The 20,957-nt window shown below is 65.6% G+C and overlaps 4 protein-coding genes across 4 annotated transcripts in view; 1 reads left to right on the top strand and 3 right to left on the bottom strand.

The window, feature by feature from the left end:
• LOC128059631 (zinc finger protein 850-like) overlaps nt 1–20,957 on the top strand; it is a 259,860-nt gene that overhangs the window by 190,343 nt on the left and 48,560 nt on the right. The window lies entirely within an intron of this gene.
• MROH6 (maestro heat like repeat family member 6) lies at nt 831–5,139 on the bottom strand. Its single transcript, XM_052651871.1, has 14 exons — nt 4,891–5,139; nt 4,604–4,756; nt 4,313–4,467; nt 3,678–3,795; nt 3,301–3,485; nt 3,078–3,215; nt 2,875–2,989; nt 2,623–2,766; nt 2,377–2,550; nt 2,046–2,213; nt 1,718–1,837; nt 1,414–1,516; nt 1,236–1,301; nt 831–1,069 (listed from the first exon to the last, which is right to left on the bottom strand). Exons 1-14 carry the CDS (start codon nt 5,137–5,139, stop codon nt 831–833), a joined length of 2,127 nt encoding a protein of 708 aa, XP_052507831.1.
• Nucleotides 6,904–10,120, bottom strand: NAPRT (nicotinate phosphoribosyltransferase). Its single transcript, XM_052651875.1, has 13 exons — nt 9,895–10,120; nt 9,693–9,820; nt 9,531–9,613; nt 9,193–9,323; nt 8,986–9,101; nt 8,522–8,718; nt 8,299–8,439; nt 7,960–8,044; nt 7,787–7,867; nt 7,602–7,704; nt 7,321–7,475; nt 7,122–7,229; nt 6,904–7,014 (listed from the first exon to the last, which is right to left on the bottom strand). The coding sequence occupies exons 1-13, from the start codon at nt 10,118–10,120 to the stop codon at nt 6,952–6,954; spliced, it is 1,617 nt and encodes a 538-aa protein (XP_052507835.1). The 3' UTR covers nt 6,904–6,951.
• EEF1D (eukaryotic translation elongation factor 1 delta) lies at nt 11,254–19,983 on the bottom strand. The gene is made up of 9 exons (XM_052651869.1): nt 19,903–19,983; nt 17,279–18,345; nt 15,425–15,545; nt 15,246–15,317; nt 12,313–12,412; nt 12,136–12,236; nt 11,767–11,985; nt 11,458–11,652; nt 11,254–11,343 (listed from the first exon to the last, which is right to left on the bottom strand). Exons 1-9 carry the CDS (start codon nt 19,966–19,968, stop codon nt 11,305–11,307), a joined length of 1,980 nt encoding a protein of 659 aa, XP_052507829.1. The 5' UTR covers nt 19,969–19,983; the 3' UTR covers nt 11,254–11,304.

The raw sequence follows: 20,957 nt of genomic DNA, 5'->3' as shown, positions 1-20,957 counted from the left end.
AGAGGACACTTCAGGGTGGGCATTCCAGGTGGCAGAAGCCGCTCGTCCCGGATCTGGAGAGCCTGGGTCACTGCTTTGGAGCAGTCCTGAGGGACCTCTTCCCTCACCCGGCCCTGAGCAGGTGCTGGGATGCGGGTGTGACAGCTCAGCCTGGTGAGGGGCAGATGCTGGCACCCAACACCTGAGCCCGCAGGCATCATCTCAGACCTGCGGTGTCCAGTGGGAAGTCGGGGGCCGCGTCCAGAGAAGACCCCAGGGGTCTGAGACAGTGAGCTAGAGGGGAGGGGCAGGAATGGGGCCAGGCTGCTGGGCAGTGGGTGTGGACAGGAGGCCAGACGGGTGCTTCTTGAGCAGGGAGGGTGTGACCGGAAACCTCAGAACCTCCCAGCCAGCATGTGGCCGGCAGAGGCAGCCTTTCACGGGGATGGCTCCCAGGGCTGCACCCACTTCCGTGTCCCCACCCGGCCTGGTCCCAGAAGGCCAGGTGCCATCCAGGCAGGGCACATGCCAAGGGGCTGGGAGAGGCACAGGCCTGCTGAGGGACAGACGGACCGAGAGGTGGATGAAGCGAGAAGCTGAGGGTGAAGGTGCTGCGTCAGAAACTGGTGGTCCATCTAGTCACAGGGCTGTCGGGGTGGGGGGGTCTTTGTGTGCAGCAGACTGTGCAGAGCCCCGCCAGGGTGGGGGACAGGCATTGGTGCCCAGCACTGTGCCCAGGGTGCCCCTCAAGGCGGACCTCTTCTGCAGATCTGCCCCCTAGCCAAGACAGGCCACAGAGCAGGGAGCCCGAGTCAGCACCGTGGCCCCCATTGGAGGGCCGGCGGGTTAGCTCAGCCTGCACCTGAACAGCCCCAGCGGCCGGGGAGGCTGCGGTGCTGGAACGGGCTGCCGGCGTAGACGGGCGGGGGCCGGGCCGGCCGGGGGCGGGGCCGGCCGGGGCGGGGGAGGTGCCGGAGGCTCCAGCCGCAGGGCTGGGGCTGCGCGCGGGCCAGCAACGCCACCTGCTGGCCAGACACGTGTGCTGCCGCCGCCACAGCGGGCTCAGGGTCGCTCCGCAGCCGCCCCAAGTCTGCGGGGACAGAGCGGTTCATGCGGCGGGAGGGGGGGGGGGGGCGGCTCGCGGGCTGTCCCCCATCCATCCCGTTCCCCCACCCATCCACTCCCATCCACTCTTCCCTGGCAGCCACCACCTCTCTGGAACCCTGCGGAACCCCAGGAGGGCGAGTTGGGCTCACCCTGGAACAGAGAGTCCAGCAGGTCCTGGTTGACGTGGCTGGGACTGGAGTGATGGACCAGGAAGCCTGGACCAAAGCGAAGCCCTGAGTGCTGGCCCCGTGCCCACAGCAGTGAGGGGCTGGCCCAGCGCCCAGAGCCCTGGGTGCAGGGAGCAGCGTGATGCCAGGCCTGCCTCACCTGTGAGCAGGACGGCCGCCCGGCGCAGGGGGCCCTGAGGGCTCCTTAGGTAGCCCTGGGTCTGGCTCAGGAAGCTGGGCACATGACTCGGGTACCACTGGACCTGGGGACAGAAGGGCTGGTGGGGCAGGTGGGCCAGCTCTGCGTGGAGTGGAGGCCTCAGAGGTGAGGCCAGGCTTCAACATGCTACCACCTTGACGGGAAGGGTGAGGAGTCTCAGTCTGGGGGGGAGTGGCCCCGGTGTATACTGGACCAAGTGGACAGCTGACCACACCCCATCATTCTCACCGTCCCCCCAACTGACCATGCAGTGGCAGATGCGGCTTAGGGCCTCAGGGCTGTCGTAGTGGGCCACCGTGACCATCTCCTCCAGCAGGCCCCAGTGCAGGGCCTGGTCACAGCGGGCCAGGGTCCATTCTGAGCTCTGGAACGGGTAGGGAGCGAGGTTACAGGTCCGAAAGGAAAGTGGCAAGAAAGGACCTGGGAGGTAGGAGGTGGCCAGGGTGAGGGGCGGAGGAGTCCTGCTTGTCCAAGCCGCCTGCGATCTTCGGGGAAGTCCCTGACCTATGCTCTCTGGAGAGGCGTCTGTGGTGGGGAAGGGTGGAGTGGTCAGGACACTGTCGGGAGCTGACCTCAGCGGTGTCTGGGTTGGGGTCGTGCAGGCGCAACAGCAGCGGAACGAGACACTGCAGCACCAGCTTCCGCAGGGGGCGGCGGAGCCCCACCCGGAGCCCGCCCCGGCCGCGCCGCACCAGCGTCCCGAGCAGCCCGACTGCGGAGGCGCGGACCGAGTCCCGGGCCTGCACAGGAGGGCGCGATTAGGAGCCGGCAGGGAGAGGGCGTCCGGGGGGCTGCAGTCTGCGGGAGTGCCCTGGGGGCCCCAGCGGGACCTGGTAGGGGAACCGGCGAGGGGGGCGGGCAGGGTCGTGGGAAAGACAGCCGGAGGGGGCGGGCGGGGCTCACGTCGTCCAGGAGCGGTGGGAGGCGTGGCCGCAGCTCCGAGCTCAGGAGCCGCACGGGCGCCTGCGGCCGCAGCAGGACCCTCCGCAGCGCCCCCAGCGCGGCGTCCACGAGCCGCGGGTCACCCTCGCCCAGCGCGCCCAGGAGCGCGGGCAGCAGCGTGGTCGCGTGGCGCACCTGCGGGGGGGACAGGGATTAGTGGAAGGCCCCTCGCCCAGCCCGCCCCGCCCCGCCCCGCCCCTCCCTCACCTTCCCGCGGTTCAGCGCCAGGTGGCCGAGGCCCAGCAGGCCCAGCCAGCGCACGGTGGGCTCAGGGTCGCCCTGCCAGGCGCGGAGCCGCTCCAGGATCACCTCCTCCCGCAGGAGCCGCGCAGTGGGCTGGCTCTGCAACAGCTGGGCGGGGGACACTGGGTCAGCGCACTGGCTTTCTGTGCAGGCCAGAGCCGCTTAGGGGCCAAGCTCACTGTCACTCCTCCCCACCCGTCCTGGAAGCGGGCTCACCCCGGTGAAGAAGGCCATGGCCGTCAGGCGCTGTGCGTCCTCTGTGCTGCGCAGCCGCGGCAGCAAGTCAGCGAACAGGCCTCGCAGGTGGTGGTCGGCATGGGCCACCAGGGCACTGGGACGGGGCCAAATGGAAGCTTTCTCTCAAGAAGCCGCCCCCCCAACCCCCATGCCCCTGCTTCGCCCACATCCCTGCCCCGCACCTGGCCAGCAGCAGGACACCCTCCAGGTGGGTGCGGGCTCCCACCAGTCTCCTCCAGCCTCCAGCCTGCTCCATGCACGTTACCACCATGCGGCCTCCATCCCCAGAGAGCAGGGCCTTCAGGGCCTCCAAGGTGCAGCTGGAGGCGGGGGCAGTGGCGAGTGGGCAGTGAGGGCCAGGAAGGCACTGGGCCAGCCCTCACACCCTGGTGTGCACCCCCTCACCTGGCATGACTGTGCGGTGGCCCTCGGTGAGATGGGGCCCAAACCTTGGGTGTGTCGGGGGGGTGTGCGTCCCATGCCAGCTCATGGAGCTGAGTGACCAGCACCAGGAGAAGGTGCGGGTAGAAGCCTCGAGTGGCACCTATGCAGCCGGACACAGCCAGCATCTCCCCAAGGGCGCGAGTGGCCTGTGGAACCAGGGGCTCATTCAGGCTCAGACATGGCAGACGGAGAGGACAAGGCCTCCACACTCAAAGGACGTTATGGATGGGTGTGACTAGGGTGAGTGCCTGCTGCCCCCGAGCCCCTGTAACCAGACTTTCCTGGCCTCTTGGGCCAGGGCTGGGGTGTCCCCTGGCAAGCTGGACAGAGCCACCTACCGCCAGCGCCTCCAGCTGGGATCCGGCTGAGCCCTTTAGCGCCCAAAGCAACTGCACCAGCACCTGTCCGTTCACACGCTGGTTCCGGCTCAGGCTGCGCCAGAGCTCAGCGGCCGCTCTGGGGGCATGGGGCATGTGAGACAGGGTCTGGGGCTGGGGTGAGGAGAGCCCCCAAGTCGGGGAGGCAGCCACTAGGACTCCAGCAGGAGGAGGGAGGGTTAACTGCCCCCCACCCCACCCTGGCAATCCCTGAGGAACAAGATGAGTGGCATCTGTGCAGACCACATGGGACCCCAACGGGCCAGCAACAAGCCTGGCATCACGAACAGTCACCATGGGGAATAAAACCAGAGGTAACTTTCCCTGGGGGCAGACTAACCAGAGCCAGGGGCGTTGGGGGTGCAAAAGCCACCCGGCTTGCTCAGGCGGGCACCCCCAGGCAGGGAGAGAGAAGGCCAGGCTGCAGCCAGGAACCAGCAGAGGACCCGAGGTGGGAGGGGCAGCGGGAGGACGAGAGGGAGGAGGGGAGGGGAAAGGCTCCCTCCTCCGTCTGCCCTGGGCCAGACTCCACGACCAAGCCGGAAGGGGGAAGGAAGCCGCGTCGGGCGCGCGCCTGGTGGGGCGGGGCAAGTTACCCGTCCGGGGCCGGTGAGCAGCGCAGCAGGGCGAACACCACGTCCCGGGAGTGCTCCAGAGCCAGCGCGCTCAACACCCGCAGCGCCGCCCGCCGGGGCCGCCCCTCTGCCAGGTGGGGCACCTGCGCCAGCAGCCCCCGCACGAGCCCATGCACCTGGCGTGGGAGGCGGCGGGCGGCGGTCAGGGCTCTGTGAGCCCTGCCCCCGCCAGGCAGGCACAGCTCATCCCGACCCCCCAGCCTTGGAGGGGCCAGGCCGGGGAGGGGCCGTGGGGAGGGGCCGGGGGCTCACCTGGTCCTCCAGCCTGTGCCCCCGCGCCTCCAGGGCTGAGGACAGGGTGAGCGCTGTCGCCTGGGTTCCCACAAAGCCAGCCTCTTCCAGGCAGGTGGCGGTGTACATGGCCAGGTCTGCGAGGGCCCCCTCCTCCCAGGAGCTCCGGGGAATCTGGGGGTGGAGGGGGGGCATGTGGAGCCCCCTTGCCTCTCTCACACTCTTCCTCCCTCCACAGAGCCTTTCTGCCATCTCCCAGCCCCCTCCCTCATTACCTCCCCTGACCCCCAGGCAGCCCTCCTGCTTACCAGCTGGGGCCCCTCGGGGGCTGGCTCCTGGGGAGGGGGCGGGGAGAGGGGCTCACCGCCAGCCATGGGGATGGTGGTTGCCCTCCCAGGCTCCGCCACTGCAGGTTCAGGTTCAGGCTGGGGCTGAGGGCCTGGGGCAGGGGGTCCCGTGGGCTGCCCCCGGCTGGCCCGGATCCCTTCAGCCAGGGCTGTCAGGGTCAGGGCCCCCACGGGGGCCCCACGGGCAGGGCCCCACATGCCCCCAGCCATGGCCGTGGCTCACGCCAAGCTTGTAGCACCTGTCGCTGGTCCTCCCAGGAAGTCATGCCCAGGCCTGACCTAGAAGCAAGCCCCAGGCAGGCGGGACCAGGCGTGGTGGCGTGTGTGTATGTGTGTGTGTGTGTGTAGGGTGGAGGTGGGGAGCCATACAGAGGTGTCTCCAGGTGTGGTACCCGCCAGGGGCTTTGGGAGGGCCCTCCTGCCCAGGCTGCCTGCAGCCTGAGTGTCTGGGGTCCAGTTCTGCCCACCGGGCCCTAGGAAAGGGCCAAGCAAGGTCCCTGGGGGACAGAGGATCTGTCAGGGCAGGGAGTACAAGGGGGTGGTGGCAGGGAGGCGAGCCCTTGACCTGAATGCCAACCCTGCTGGGCAGGGAATCCTGGCAAGCGTGCACAGCTCTTGAGGGTCTGGCCCAGCCCTGAGCTGAGACCTCGCCTGACTCAGCCCTGAAAGGCAGTCGAGTCCCATGCTGGGCCTGGGGCTGGGGCTGGGCTGTCCCCTCCGTGTTCCCACCCGACCGGACCTCCGGGAAGGGGATGGTCCGAGAGCTGCCGCCCTCTTTGAACTCAGAGCAGCCCTGGGGGTGGGCCAGCAGAAGAGGAGCTGCCCAGTGCCTCTGGTGCCCTCACAGGTGACTGACGTCACTGGATGGGTCACTGGGGGAGGGTCTGGGTCCCAGCACCAGAGTGCAAAGCTCAGAAGTGGTGACATGAGGGGGCCTTGGGCCTGGGTGTGCTCTGTTGTGTGCGTGCTGGCAGGGGTGTGTGTATCTCTCTCCAAGCCCCTCTCTCCCCAGGAGGCCTGACCAGGCCTTTGTCCCAAATCCCCACTGTCATCCTCACCCAGCAACGCAGTGGCCACTGCCCAGCCCGGGCTGGGGGAGCCAGAAGAGCTGGTCCTGCCAAATACCTGAGCAGCGGGAGAGCCCGGGGGCCATCCCCTGGACAGTCAGCATTCCCCCACGCCCTTGCTGGTTCCTCGAGCTGCCCACCTCCTGGACAAGAGACCGAGGCCTTGGCCCCCGTGTCCTGCAGAGCCTTGACCCTCTCTCCTGGAGCGGAAGCAGGTGGAGACCTGACAAGCCTGCTGCACAGAGGCGGGGCAGCCAGGACTTGGCCAGGTGCCCAGGGCGGGCCCCTGCTCCCTAACTTCCTCCCTGGCTCTGGTCAGGCAGGCCCCACCGCTCCAAGCCTTTCCTGGCACTTCGGGGGCAGCAGCTGGGTCCCCACGACCGAGGCCTGGTCCACACTGTGACACGCCAGAGCCAAGAGGGAGCCGGATGGGGGGAGCCCAGGGGCACAGAGGCCCGTGGAGCCTGCCAGTAGCAGCGGCAGGGGACACCCAGGCCTCCCCTTGGGGAGGTGGAGGTATCCCAGCGAGCCTTCCCAGGGGGAATCCCAGAGCCCCTCCAGCTGGCGCTTCAACCCCACCCTGTGGCTCCCGCCTCCAGCCTCATGGAGAGGTCTCCCAGCCACTCCCTCAGCTCTTAGTTGGGCAAAGACCACCCCCCGTTCCCTATACCCCTTCCCTGCCCCGATCTGCCCCTAGAGTCCAGCTCCTCAAGCCTTGGACACCCTCCCATAAGCCTTAGCTGACTTCAGGCCTCAGCATAGGGCTGACTCCTGAACCCTGGCCAGCCTGGGGTCTCTCCTGGGAGCATAAACCCTCTCACTAATTCCTGACTCCAGTCCACCCCAGGAAGCCCTGAGGGTCCAGCGAGTGGCAGGCTGGATGAAGAAATGACACATGACAAGTGGAGACAGTGAATGACTCATGTTAATTTCAGGCAGCTCCCAGCACAGGTTGTCAGAGGGCTCCTCTGGCACTCAGTCTGTCCACCAGGGCCTGGAGCTTCTCAGACAGCGCGACCTGCAGCGGGGAGACATGGGGGTGATGGGGCCATGGAAGCAGACAGCATGGTCCTCGGTCAGCGTCATCCGAGGCTGGCCAGGTTGAAGGCGTGGCCTTGCACGCACCTGGTACAGTGCCGGCTGCTCCAGCCGCCTGTGGGCGGGGCTCAGACGGTGCAGGGACTGCTGGGCAAAAGCTCTGGATTCAGCCAGAGATGGCAGCGGCTCACACAGCTGTTGGGAGGCGGGAAGGGGCTCAAGGTCAGATGTCAGAGCTTGGTCTGGGTTGCAGGTGCAGACTCAGGGGGTAGGTAGGGGTGGTCACCTGTCCCTGCTGGACCCAGAGTCGCAGCAGCGGCTCCACGTGGGCCGGCCTCACAGTACGGGACTCCCGGGCCCCTCGAGGCCAGACTCTCAGCTCCTGGCCAGCCTGAGGAGGTGGCTCCTCTACCAACTGCAGCACATCTAGCAGCAGAGACCCTGTGTGTGCACGTGAGGGGCGCCGAGAATAACGTGAGGGGCGCCGAGAATAACGTGAGGGGCGCCGAGAATAACGTGAGGTGCCTGGGGCTTGGAACTGAACTGAGGAGGGTGGAGGGGCCTCACCATCAGAGCCCAGGAGCCGGAAGGCAGCCTTGCTCCCAGGCAATGTCTGCTTCTCGGGGTCCTCGGTCAGCTTCATCCGCGGCTGGCCTCCCACAGACACCAGCTGTGGGGACAGGGTGCTGGGCTAGCTGGACCTTCTTTCCGGACCCCTGGTCTACCCCCAGCCCACTCGCACTGCGCCCCACCTTGTAGACACAGCCCAGGGAAGGCTGGCGAGGGCAGGTGACCACGCTAGTGCCGATGCCAATGACGTTCACCTCACTGCCCTGGAAGGTGAGTGGGTGGGCACTGAGCTCGGCCAGCACGTGCAGGCCCAGGGCCCCCACGCCACCCTCTGGCCTGCCGCTGCCCTGCCCACCTTCTGGGCCAGCCGGGCCAGCTCCTCCTCGTCAATGTTGTTGCTGACAGCAATGGGGACCGACTGCAGCCAGGGCACCCCAAACCTGTGGTGAGGTAGCCCCTCGGATGTTCCCGACTCCTGCGGCTCTCCCTCACCCGTCCAGCTGCCCTCTACCACCTCCTGGTCTGGCTCAAGCCTTCATGCCTACAGGCCCCTGAGTGAGCCCAGCACAGCCTCCTCGCCCACTGCAGCATTGCCACTCGGGTAGCATCAGAGAGCCTCCCTCACGCTTCCCCTCTCAATACCCCTGAGCTGGAGGGGGTCTCTCAGCAGACAAAGCCCCTCCCAGGGACTCACTGGGCTGCAGTTGTCCGGAAGACCCCGCGGATCTCCCGAGCCTGCTGAAGCAGGTCGCCACTGTCCAGCCTCACGCCCACTGCCTGGTAGCCCAGCTCCTGAAGGGCCAGGGCTACAGCCAGGAAGTTGGGGAGCCCGCTCCTGGGGATGGGGACAGGAGGGTCAGCATGGGGGATCTGCAGCTTCTCTGCTGAGACCATCCTGGGGAATGGCCAGGCCTCACCTCCGCACACTGTAGGTGTCCAGCAGGCCCTGGAAGGCCCGGGGAAAGGCCAGGGCATAGGCCACAAAGGCTGCCCGCTCTCCCCGGTGCGGCTCTTGCACACCCAGCCCCAGGTGGCCACACACACGCTCCAGCCACGTCTCCACACTGGCAGCCAGATCCACCTGGGAGCCCTGACCGGCCGCTGGAGCCAACATCTAAGGAGAGGGGTAAAGGACGGAAGACCCAGAGCATGGTTGCGGGGTGGGGGCGGGGGGGGGGGGGGGGCGGGCTGGCTCGCACCAGTAGACAGTCTGAGCATCCATCTGCCAGCACTACACTGAGACACCAGTCCAGGGTGGCTTGGATGGGCCAGGCGTGGTACCTGCCTGAGGGCTGAGCAGGGTCTGGCATCTCCTTCTGGGGAAGGGATCGCCCTGGGGGTCTGCCCTCTGGAATGCAACTAGGGGGACAAGGGTACTGACCGGGTCAGGGGGCACCTCGCTGCCTGAAAAGGAAGTGACAAAGGAGTGCGCCAGGGTCCCAGCCACCGGCACGCCCCGCAGCTGTCCTGCGAGCACGTTGCTGCTGGCATCGAAGCCTGGATCAGGATAAAGTTGGGGGACTTCAGACATTGAAGGGGGAAGGCCTCGCGGCTAGACTCCTCCTCCCTTCCGTCTCCTGGCCCTCACCGCCCAAGTAGCTGTAGGTAGAAGCAGTAAGACCCCCGTCGGGGCCCTGAGCACGCCGAAGCCCCATCTCCAGCAGCCGCTTGTCGGGCCCTGCGATCAGGCGAAGGCGCGCGGCATTTGTGGCGATGAGGCTGTGGGAGCAAGGGAGTAGGTAGGGGACCGGAGTGACGGCCAGGAAGCTACTCGGCCCGGCCTCCCTCTCTCGAGACCCTGCGCAGCGGGAGCGGGTGCGGACCCGCGCTCCACCCCCACCCCGCCCCCACGGGGCCACGCCCCACAGGCCGGCCGGGAAGGCCCCTCCCACTCGCAGGATCCGGCCTTCCCACCCCGGGCCCCACCTGGCGTAGCCGACCAGGCAGAGGAGCGGCGTCTCCAGCAGCTGCGCCACCAGCAGCGGCCCGGACACCTGCAGTAGCGGCACCTGCGGGGCGGGCTGTCACTCGGTGCCGCCCTGACCCGTTCGCCGCCCCCCGCCACCGCCTCCCACCCCCCGCACTCACGCCGGGGAAGGCGAGGGAGCCCTCGGGCAGGGCCCGCACCGTCACACCAGAGCAGTCGAGGGCACGAAGGTGCTCAAAGAACGCGGGGTCTGTGTCTGGGGGCAGCGCCGAAGCCAGGAACTGCAGGTCTGGGGGCGACAGAGGCCGTGGCGGGCGGGGCCTGCGGGGCGTGCGGGCAGGGGCTCGCCGGGCCGGGGCCTACCTGCGTCCCGCAGGCGGAAGGCACGCAGGAAACGCACGCAGTCTCGCAGCCCCGCGGCCAAGGCAAAGGCTCCGCCGAACGGGCACTGGCGGAAGAAGAGCTCGAACTCGGCCTGGTCCTGCGCGCGGCCTGCGCGCCAGTAGCCCAGTGCCATGGTGACCTGGTACAGGTCGGTGAGCAGCGGCCGCGCCGCCGCGCGCCCCTCGGGGTCCTGCTCCGCCGCCATCGCCCCGGACTCTGGCCGCCCCGCCTGCCCGCTTGACGTCCGCGCTCACCAGGGCCCGCCCCGCCAGCGGGTTGGAGCTGGGAGATTGGGACACCGGGGCGCGACCGCCTCTCCTGGCAACCAGAACCCACGGGGCGGGCCGCCGGCCTCCAGACGCTGGGGAGCCGTTCCTTCAGCTGGACGCGGCTCGAGCTGGGGCGTCTGCTCTCCCTGGTCGGCCCCGTGGGGCACGGTCTGTCTTGTCCCCTGCCGCCCGCGGCTCCGTGCAGCATACCGACGGTAAAAGAGGGCAATGGGAACTCCACATCCCCTCCCGCCCAGAGCCACTGCGGGCGTGGGCAGGGCAGCTCATGGCCACCACCACACCACGGCAAGCCCACTGTCCTTGGAGGAATGTGGTGCCAACCCAAGTAAGGGGCTGCTTGTCCACCAGCTGGCACAGAAGGCTCTCCGGTCCTGCACTCTAAGCCTCACAGGAATCCTAAGGGGCCTTAGAAGCCCGAACAACTCACTCTTCCTCACCAGTCACACTGGCTCCAGGGAGGAACCACTAGTGACACAATCCTGCCCAGACCAGAGGGTGAGGGGGGCACAGGTGGGCGAGGGGTACAGCTCCATGGGGTAGTGTGTCCCGGGGTCTGTCAGGGGCCCAGGTCTCTCTCCAGTGGGTGTGTGTGTGGCGGGTGTCCTTCCAGGGCTGGAGGGAGAGGGGCAGGGATAAGGGAAGAAACCCCACCTCATTCCTAGACATGGACAGATATATGTGCAGGGTTTCCCACAGGTGACTATCTATAGTCACAAGAGCAGGGCCAGGACGGCCACTGGGACCTCTTCCCTGGATGGTTCCAGGCTGGTACTTTCATACCCACGGGGATAACTCAAAAAGAGGAGGCAGAGTAGAGATGGTGGGGGACCCACCATCCCCCCACCCCCCCACCAAGTGGAGGAGACAATGCATGCCTTAGGGCTCGACCTGGGCATGGCACTTGCAACTGAGAGCTAAGTGAGAAGGGGATGGGAGGGGCAGGCAGAGGGGTGGGCCCACATAGCCACACCAGGGACGCAGACCCAAGGCATTCCCTAAATGCGCCCACCCACAGGGCCCAGACCAGGACAGACAAGAGCCAGAGGGCTGGAATCTCAGTCTTTATTGGCTGCAAGGCTGCACAGGCTCAGGCCAGCGCTCAGATCTTGTTGAAAGCAGCAATGTCGACGCTCTGCACCTGCAGGGAGGGAGGATGGTGGTCACATGGGGCCTTGTTTCCCAAAGTCCCACATGCCTGGCCAGGGGTTCCCATGGGACACCCCTGCACCCCCGAGTATGCCCCCTCACTCACGTGCTCCTCGAACTTGGTGATCTCCTCTTCCAGCTGGTCTGTCCCCACCTTGTCGTCCTCCACCACACACTGGATCTGCAGCTTGCGGATGCCGTAGCCCACGGGCACCAGCTTGGAGCTCCCCCAGACCAACCCGTCCAGCTGGATGGAGCGCACACAGGCCTCCAGTTGGGCCATGTCCGTCTCATCATCCCACTGAGGTGAGAGGAAAGGAGCACAGGCTGAGTTTACACTTGCCCTGCCCGTCGCTGACCCCTCCAGGGCCCCAGGCATGGGGAAGGGAGGGAAGGTCGGAGGTGAGCCACTCACAGGCTTCACATCCAGAAGGATGGAGGACTTGGCCACTAGGGCAGGCTTCTTGGCCTTCTTCTCTGCGTACTGCCGCAGCCTCTCCTCCCGCAGCCGGGCAGCCTCCTTGTCCTCCTCCTCGTCGCTACCAAACAGGTCGATGTCGTCGTCCTCATCGTCCTCCGTAGCGGTGGCCGCCTTCCTGCTGGGCGGCTCCACTTGGCGCATGGGAGACACGTGCTACCGTGGTGGGGGGAGCCGGTGTGGAGGCTGAGACCCACACAGGCAGGACCCCAGGCCCCTGCCCCTCACTGCTGCCTGGGCTGGCCCAGAGGGCACCCCCACTCCTCAGCACCAGGCCGGGGGTCCCTGGTGGGGGTGGGCCCTCACCTGGGTCTGTGGAGTGGTGGCCCGGTGGGCAGGCGAGCTCTTCTCCAGGGCGCTCAGCCGTGCCTCCAGCTTGGAGACAGCCTGCTGCAGATCCTGCACCACTGTGGGAGTACAGGGATGCTGGTTAGACAATAGGGCCCAGGGAGGGACCCCCACCCCATCAGCCCAGGGCCTCACCTCCTCGCAGGCTCTGGTTCTCCACTTCCAGGCTGGCAATCCGGGTGACCAGCTCACTGTGGTCTCCACTGGGCCCACTGGAGGCCCCGGGGCCTGCGCTCTGCAAGGCAGGAGGAGGAGGGGCTCACAGCTTTGCCTGCCCCTCGGGGTCCCCCGTTCACAGCTATGCTGAAGCAGAGCCCCGAGCTCAGCCTAGGGGGAAGCTATGCGAGCTCCCCAGGCCGAGGCGGCACCACAGCCAAGCGGGAACTCAGCCCAGGAAGTCGGAGGCTCGGGCAGCCCCAACACGGAGGCAGTGCAGAGCCTCAGCTGCTGCTGCCTGTGGGGGTGAAGGGAGGAGGCCAAAGACTCACAGCTCCAGAGGCGGCCAGACCCAGGGCAGGGGGACCAGGCAGCACAGCCTTGAGCAGGGGACAGCAGGGGAGGGCCTGCTGGGGGTGGGAGGATGAGCAGGCGGTGCAGGAGCACCAGCCCGGCCCTGCCTCCCCAGGCCACACGGCTGCCTGCCTTGCAAAGCACCGGTGATGCAGCCACTCAGCCCAGCTGACAGCCTGCTCCGCTCCTCCCTGAGGGGGAGCCCCTGTCATCTACCCCAGGTGGCACTGCCCAGGGAGCTCACCCACAGGGCGCCTTGGCTTGAGCCCAAGCTACACGCCAGGAGCCAGCACGCGGTCACGTGTACCCTGCACCCCAATAGAACGGCTCCCAGGACAGGCACCTGGCCCTTTTCACATGGCTGCTGCCCGCCTCCAGTGTCTAGTCATGAGAGACCTGGGGCCTTGAGCCTGCCCACCAAGCCCCATTCGGAAGCCATGTGGCTCCTCCGTGCCCTACACACCCCCAGAAGCTGACAGACGCTGGCTCCCCATCCCAGGGCCAGTGGGCAGTGTTGGGCTGACGCCATGTACCTCGGGCCATCACTCCCACCACAGGGCACGCAGCAGAGCCGGCCAGTGGAGCCTGGTGATGGGAAGGGGCAGTGACCAGCCGCCGGACGCCACCACCCCTCACGTCAGCCCAGGAATCCACCCCAACCACCCCCACCTTCCTACTCTGGTCAGTGGCTGACCACCCTCGGCAGATCTCCGCTTTCCGCCGGCAACTCAGCTAGCGCGGCCATTCCCCCGAGGAGGGTCCACGGGCCCCCTGGCTTGGGGATGTGATCCAGAACCACCTGCTCCTCAGAAGCCCACCTCCCTCCAGGGATCCACCAGCCTCAGGCTCCATGACCAGGCCAGGCCCTCCCTCCTGGAGGATCCATGCCCACAAAGCGGATCAAACAGGTCCAGGAGCCTCGAGGTGGCTGCAGCCTCAAACCTTTGTCCTGCTGTGCCCGCCGCCCGGCCCTGGGAACCTCCCAACACACCCCTGGCGACAACACTGATGGGTCCCCAGGGCATGGGTTCGGGGCTACAAGGACACCGCTGCTCAGCGCAGACCAGGCCCCGGGCCTAGCCTCCCACCCTGTCTGAGGAGGAAGCCATGGGCTCAGTGAGGTGGCCATTCCACGACGGTTGGGCACAGGCGGTGCCACCCAAGGTTCTGCGCCCAGAAGTCCTGCAGCTTGGCTGGCACCAGCAGCCCCCAGGAACCTCTGAAGCCCCGGTGTGTGCTGGGCCTGTGTGCCCCAACCTAAGCCCAGCGCTGGGCCGGCACCCTTTCCAGGCGGCTGGAGGCCCCACCACAGGGCTTCAGGGTGGAGGACACTGTCAACAGTGGGGTCCTCCCAGGGGTGATCAGCTACAACAGGGTCATGAGAGGGGTCCCAACCCAGTGACTGGTGTCCTTGCCAGCAGAGATTTGTTCACAGAAAGAATATGGAAAGACACAGGAAGAAGACAGCCACCAACACGTCGAGGCCTCTCCTGAGAGCCTCAGAAGGAACCCACCACATCCACACCTTCTGTTCCCACTCTGACCCTCCAGGTCATCAAAACAAGTTTCTGTTGTTTCGGTCACCTGGTGTGTGATGCTTTGTCATTACAGAGCCACCTCGAAGTCCCCCGACCCTGTGGAAAAGTGACCCCAGGGCAGAGGGTCTGAGGAGTGGACGGGCAGGCTCCTGAATTATCCCAGTTGGCCCAGTGTCTTCACAAAGGGCCCCATCAAGGACAGGTAGGAGAGAGAAAGAAATGAGATGGAAATGGGTGTCAGTCCCGACACCGCTGGCTGGAAGCCACAGGCCAAGGCATGTGGGCAGCTTCTCAAAGCTGGAAAAGGCAGGAAGGTGGGTTCTCTCCTGAAGTCTCCAGGAGCAGCACAGCTCTGTGGACAGTGAGGCCGAGGCTGGACACTACCCTGCGGCCCTGGGCGGGCGAGCAGCAGGGTTGCCATCCCTGAGGGAAGTGCCCCAGCCAGGCTAGGGACAGAGCTGGATGGGGCCGTGCTTCCCTCCTGACCTCAGGTGGGCCGGGAGGCCACGCTGGGCTGCAGGCCCCTCTTTGGGCCTCCAATCAAGATGGTAGCTTCACGCCCTGTGAAAGCTTCACGCTGGGAAAGACTGAAGGTGGGAGAAGGGGACGACAGAGGATGAGATGGTTGGATGGCATCACCGACTCAATGGACATGAGCTTGAGCAAGCTCCAGGAGATGGTGAAGGACAGGGAGGCCTGGCGTGCTGCAGTCCACAGGGTCGCAAAGAGCTGGACATGACTGAGCGCCTGAACGACCATGACGGCACCGTGACCCACCCCTCCGGGGACAGCCTCAGCTGACAGGGGAGGAGGAAGCAGGGCAGGCGCCAGCACGCAGGCAGCCACAGGCCTGGAAATGCAGGAGCAGCCATCACAAGGCGGGCAGCGCCAGCTGACCACCAGCTCGGTGAGGCCGCGGGCGGTGTGGTGGGCAGCCCTGCACGCCTCACCCCAAGGTGCCCCAAAGGCCATGCTGGGGGAAATGCCAGACAGGCCACCTGGTGTGAGGGCAGTACTCACTCCAGCCAGAGACTTCTGGATGTTTTCTCTGGCTCTCGCGATGTCACGGAGGATCACACTGGCGCCATTCTCCTGCAGACCGTGCAGAGAGAACCTGTCTGTTTTTTTTTCAATTAAAATCTTTTTCTACAAATAAGCAAACCTCAGCTACCGCAAGGCCCAAGTGCAGCAGCCCCTACCTGGCGTGAGGAGCCAGCCACGGGCCCATTCATCTGCTCGTAGAACTTCCTCTCTGCATCATCGTATTTGAACTTGTCAAACCAGATCTTCTCATGCACGAGGAAGTTTGTGGCCATTTTTCTGTTGAAGAGAAGAGAGACTAAAGCCCGCCGGGAGGAGGGGCTGCCCGTGCTAAGGCCCTAGGACCTGCCCGCACGCATGCCCTTCCGACGCCCCGGACCCCAAGGGAGCAGGGCAAGCTGTCCAGTCCTGGGTGGCAAGGGCTGCAGGTCCCAGAACAGAGCACCAGAGGTCCTCCGTGTGGGCCACAATGAGCCTGGGATCCCCCTAACCCCAAGCCCACTGTATGGACTCCTTTCAGGGCTAAGGCCAGTGGTCTCCAGGCCAGTCCCTAAGACCAGCGACTCTCAAAGCATGGCCAGGGACCTCGGGGGGTCACCAAGGTCCTCCCTTTCCCCACCAAGTATCTGTTCAAGGCTGGATTGGTCAGACAATACACACCCACACACGGAATGCACAGCAAGTTTAGGAATCCAGCTGCCTCCTATTAAGCCAGAAACAAGATTTGCAAAAATACAAAATAAGGCCAACCTACTTCACTGAATATCTGTTACAGAAAAACTGTTCCTCACGTAAGTGTCAGTAATGTGTAACAAGATTCTTATTTGTCAACTAGTAAGTAATGCATTTAACTACTACAGTGGGACAACTGAGAGAGAAAACAAACACTCTCTAACACCCCAAGACCGGTAAGTGTGAGTCCGGCTGCTCCAGGTGGGCCTGTGAGCCGGATCCAGCCGCGTTCAAGGCTGCAGCCAGCGGCTTCTCCACCACTCGGCAGGGCAGGGGAGCCGCCAGACCTGGGCCACAGCCCAGACTTCACAAGCAAAGTCCGCTGCTCAGGGCTGCCCACCCCTCAGCCAGTACAACAGAACAGGACCCGATCCTGCCAACACTCTTTGCTGCAGATCCCTGGCCACCACTGGACCTCGGTGACGAGAGGGGCGGGACCCTGAGACCCTCCCCAGTCCTCCTCCGAGATGCACCATAAAGACTGTTTTAGACCCACACCTCGCCTCCGGCCTTCTGGGGAACATCTGACCACAACAGACCCCACACCAAGGCCAAGACCCTATCAAAACGGCATGTTATGCCCTCTGAGGGGTGGAGGGGCTCCTGCCAGAGTCTGGGGTCCAGGAAGCTCTCTCCACACACCCACTGGCCCTCTGCACCCCAGGCCCTCTCCCTACCGTTGCACCTCCAGGCTGCCTAGGGTCCACCCGTCTCTGCCCACCTGCCTAAGCCCCGCAGGCTAGCAGACCCCTTCCTCAGCCAGGCCCTGCCCCCCAGAAATCAGCTGGCACCACACAAAATCACTCTGGGGCCAGATCCACAGGCAGTAGGCAAGTTGGCCTTGTCCAGTGGGTATTTTTCAGACTCAGGCGGAGGACCGGAGACACCCACCTCATCTCAGGTGGCTTCAGATGAGGGAGGCGGGGAGATGGCAGAAGGGGTGAGGGGCCGGGCCCAGTGGGGCTCAGAGACGAGGACCCACCATCGCATACCCCTGCCCCGACCCGTGACTGTCAGGGGGTACTCTGCAAGCTGCCCGGCCAGAGTGGAAACACATTTGGGCCCACCCTGACCCTGTGGAGGTGACCAGGATGCAGTGCCCCCCAGGCAGAGCCCAGAGGCAGCAGTGCCCGGGGCAGAGCCCTATCCCTGGAGAGCTGCTTGGGTAGCCCGCTTGGCCGGGCCGGCAGTCTTGGGATGAGCCCTGCCAGGGTGGGAGCAAGGAGGGGTTGCATGCTGGCCTGGGAAGCCCAGGCGCCTGGCCGGCACGCTTCTCCTACTTGGGTCTCAGGCTGGACATGGATGGGCCCGGCCGGGTACCGGGTCGGTGAGCCAGGGATGCAGCTTCGAGGCGCCAGGCCATGCGCAGGGCCTCAGCCGCATGGTGGCGGCACTCCGCGCTGTCGTAGGTGGGTTTGCTGAGCCAGGGGGCCTCGGCGTCCTTATGCAGGAAGTACCAGTAGGGCAGGGCACAGGGGGCCTCCCCGTCGGCCCGCCGCGGCCCGAGGCGCTTGCTTCCCGCGGCGTTGCGGCCCTTCCGGTCTCTGCGGCCCCGCCGGGCACCCTCGGCCTGGCTGGCTCGCTCCTGCAGGCGCACCTTCCCGGGGGGATGGCCATCAAACAGGGCCTCATAGAAGCCCCTCTCGGCTGCATCGTAGCGGGGTTTCTCCAGCCACACCTCCCGCACCAGCGCCTGCAGGCTGCCCAGTGGCGGCTGGCCGTTGGCTGGTGGACCGGGCTGGCGGACAAGGCGCAGATCGAGGGCGGCTGCCTGCTGGCCCGTGTCGGGAGCCCCCGGTGCGCCACTCCCCTCTGTGGCCAGCAGCAGGGCCTGAGACCACTCCACAAATGCCCGCTCAGCCTGGTCGAAGGACGACTTGTTGACCCAGATGCCCCAGGCCACGTGGTGGCAGGCCACCTGGCTCCCGTGGGTGCAGGGGGCCCCGGGCGCCAGGGCGGGATGCTGGGCTGCCTGGGCGGCCACGTCGGCCAGCCTCTGGCGGTACAAGCTCTCCGCCTGGTCGAAAAGCGGCTTGTCCAGCCAGACGTGGTCAGCCGAGAGGCCTACGAGGGCCAGGTCCGCCTGGCCGAGCCAGCCCTTTGGGGAGCGCTTCCTCTTTTTCTGCAGCGGCTTCTTCCCGTCGAGGTTCTTCCCAGGCTCTCTCCTGCTGCCGCTGTCCTCCTCGTCCTCCTGACCTGGCCCGTTCATGGCCAGCGTCTCGGCCAGGAGCTGCTGGGTGGCGGCTCTCGTGGCCTCGTGCTCATAGAACCTCCGCTCGGCTTCCCCATACTTCTGCTTGTCCTCCCAGACGGTCTCCAGGGCGCAGGAGGCCTTCAGGCTCCTCATCTTGCGTGCAGCGTTAAAAAGCAAGCACAAGAGGGCAGTTGCAACACGGCCCCTCCCGGTTGGCCCTCCCTGCTCGGCCTCCCGAATGGGGTGCCCTGGGGCAGCATGCACAAGGAGCTCGGGAGGCATTCAGCACACGTGTGCAGGGCCGTGGCGGGGCGGGGGCACGTGTGCGTGTGTTATTGTCCTAACTGCAAAACTTGTCTCATCCAACAAGTACCCAGGCTCTCTCCAAGAGGTCCAGAGAACACTTTCCAAACCTCTTTGGTTATGGAAACCCTTCCTGTGAACCCCAAAAATGGCCACCAGGTAAAACACAGGACACACTCAGCTAATCTGACTTTGACGTCGACAGCAAATGATCTTGAGAATAAGTTTGTCCCATGAAACTGTTGAGACTTCCATTGAAAAGTGAGTTGCTGTTCATCTGAAATTTTAACTGGACGTCCTGTGCTTTCACTAGGCCTGGCCAAACTCCCTGAGGCACCAGAGCTGTTCTACGGAAGTGACTTGGTGGTCTCAGAGGACAGCCCCGCACGGCACACCCCGCCTGACCTGAGTCCCCCATCTGCATGGCCACACTGCCATCCTGAGCAGGGCCTGTTCCCAGGGGGAACTGGAAGGTCAGGGACAAGGGGCAGCCAGGAGCAGAGGGTGAGAGCTCACCCCCGTGGAGGCCAAATCCGGGGACACACGGGGAATCACTATCTAAAAGGGAAGGTACCCAGTGGCCCAGGTAGAACCTGGTCACCCCGTCTCCAGAGCAAGAGACAATCAGCCCCCACCACGGGTGCACCTCGAGGGGCTGCGCAGGAACCTGAGTCCTGTCCCTGCGCTTCAGCACCTTTTGGTTAAGGGGCTCCGTCACCAGAACACTGGGAGGCGGACACAGGGCTCCGCACCTCCCGTCATGGCCCCTGCACAAGCTGCTGCTGCAGCCAGATCCTGCTGCTGGCAGGATGATGCCCCATTCTGCTCTGGGGCATCAGGTTCCACAAAGACTGGACCCCGCCCAGGCCGCCCAGAATGCTAAAGCACCCCCCGCCACCAGAAGTAGCCCCGCCCAGGAAGCCAGCCTGCTCTTGGGATGCACCAGGGGCTGCAAGCCCACACCACAACAGCCAGTTATCAAGTTGGGCTGGACTGGCTAAGGTCTCCATGCCCCTCAGATCCTACTCTGAACCCTGTGCTGGAAGCAGAGGCACCAGGCCAACTGGCCCAGGGGCTTGGCAGCTGTCCCCCAGAATGTCTCATGTCCCCTGCCGCCACCGCGAGGTCTGTGGAGCCCTCACCCAGGATGAGGCCCCAAGGGGAGGCAGACTGTTGCCCTGAAGGCACACCCTCCCTGCCGCTCCCTGCAGGGTCTACAGCCCTTTCCTAACATCCTCCCCCCACCCAAATCAAAACCCGATTCCAATTACCCTGTAATGTACAGGCTAAGTCCCGACCTGCCCAGGACTTCAGGGAGACCCCTGTACTCTGAGGGCGGGGACCCCAGGCTTAGAGGGGTCCCTGGCTTCCCCCTCGAGCCTCCCCCTGGGTGGCAGCGGCACTTACCGAGGCCAGGCTGATGGCAGAGGCAGTGCTGGGAGGCAGGGCCGGGTGCCCAGGGGGCAGGGGCATTGTGACATCACCCACTGTCCCCAGGGGCTGCGGGCCTACCAGGCTGGGCCTGTCTGCCCTCTGCCCTCCCCTACAGACCCTCACACAGCAGCCTTGCCCACGAGGCTGAAACCCTGCCTGAACCTAGCAGCCTAGACACGTGGCTCCTCACACCAGGCTAGGCTCCGCTTGGAGCCCTCTGAGCCACTGCTCCGGGCAAGGGGGCCGTTTCTGAACATGCCTGAGAGCCGGGCTGGCCGGGTAGGTGGGTGGCGCCCTGCTCTCCCACAGGTGGAGGAACGCAGGCTGATCCCTGCTCAGGGGTACCCCCCTACTGCCGGGGCTGGGACTGGCTCGGCCTGGGACAGAGCAGAGGCTACCCCCCAGGCCCAGCCTCCACTCCAGACGAGGTCAGGCGCCCCGGAGGTGTCGGGTGCAGCAGGCACGGGGGCTGGGCTGTGGTGCCCCGGCGCCTGGGGCAGGAGGGTACTCACTTTCCCTTTGGTCTCCTAGGACAGCATGAAGAGAAAGCAGCAAGGTTAGAGGCGGTCTGACAGGGTGGCCCGAGCAGGCTGGGGGCCTTTGCTGAAGCTGCTTGGTGAGGCGGTGTGGAGGCAAGTTTGGTGGAGGAGAAAGACAGCCAGAGCTCACCCCCAAATCCCCGTTCAGTTCAGTTCAGTCACTCAGTCGTGTCCAACTCTTTGTGACCTCATGGACCTCAGCACGCCAGGCCTTCCTGTCCATCCCCAACTCCTGGAGTTTACCCAAACTCATGTCCGTTGAGTCGGTGATGCCATCCAGCCATCTCATCTTCTGTGGTCCCCTTCTCCTCCCGCCTCCCACCCACCCAAATCCCAGGGGGTGGCCAAGTCTACGCTTGGGGCAGCACCGCTCCATCGTCACTCAAAATGGGCCGGTCCTGGGGTTCCTGGGGCTGGAGCCCCTGCAGCACCAAGGCCCCAGCTGGGCTCTGCCCTGAGCCCACCTGGGCGTGAGCCAGCACCTCCAGT

The sequence above is a fragment of the Budorcas taxicolor genome, chromosome 14 (assembly GCF_023091745.1).
Source record: "Budorcas taxicolor isolate Tak-1 chromosome 14, Takin1.1, whole genome shotgun sequence".
In the NCBI taxonomy this organism is placed as follows: Eukaryota; Metazoa; Chordata; class Mammalia; order Artiodactyla; family Bovidae; genus Budorcas; species Budorcas taxicolor.
This window is presented reverse-complemented; position numbering and strand designations above follow the sequence as displayed.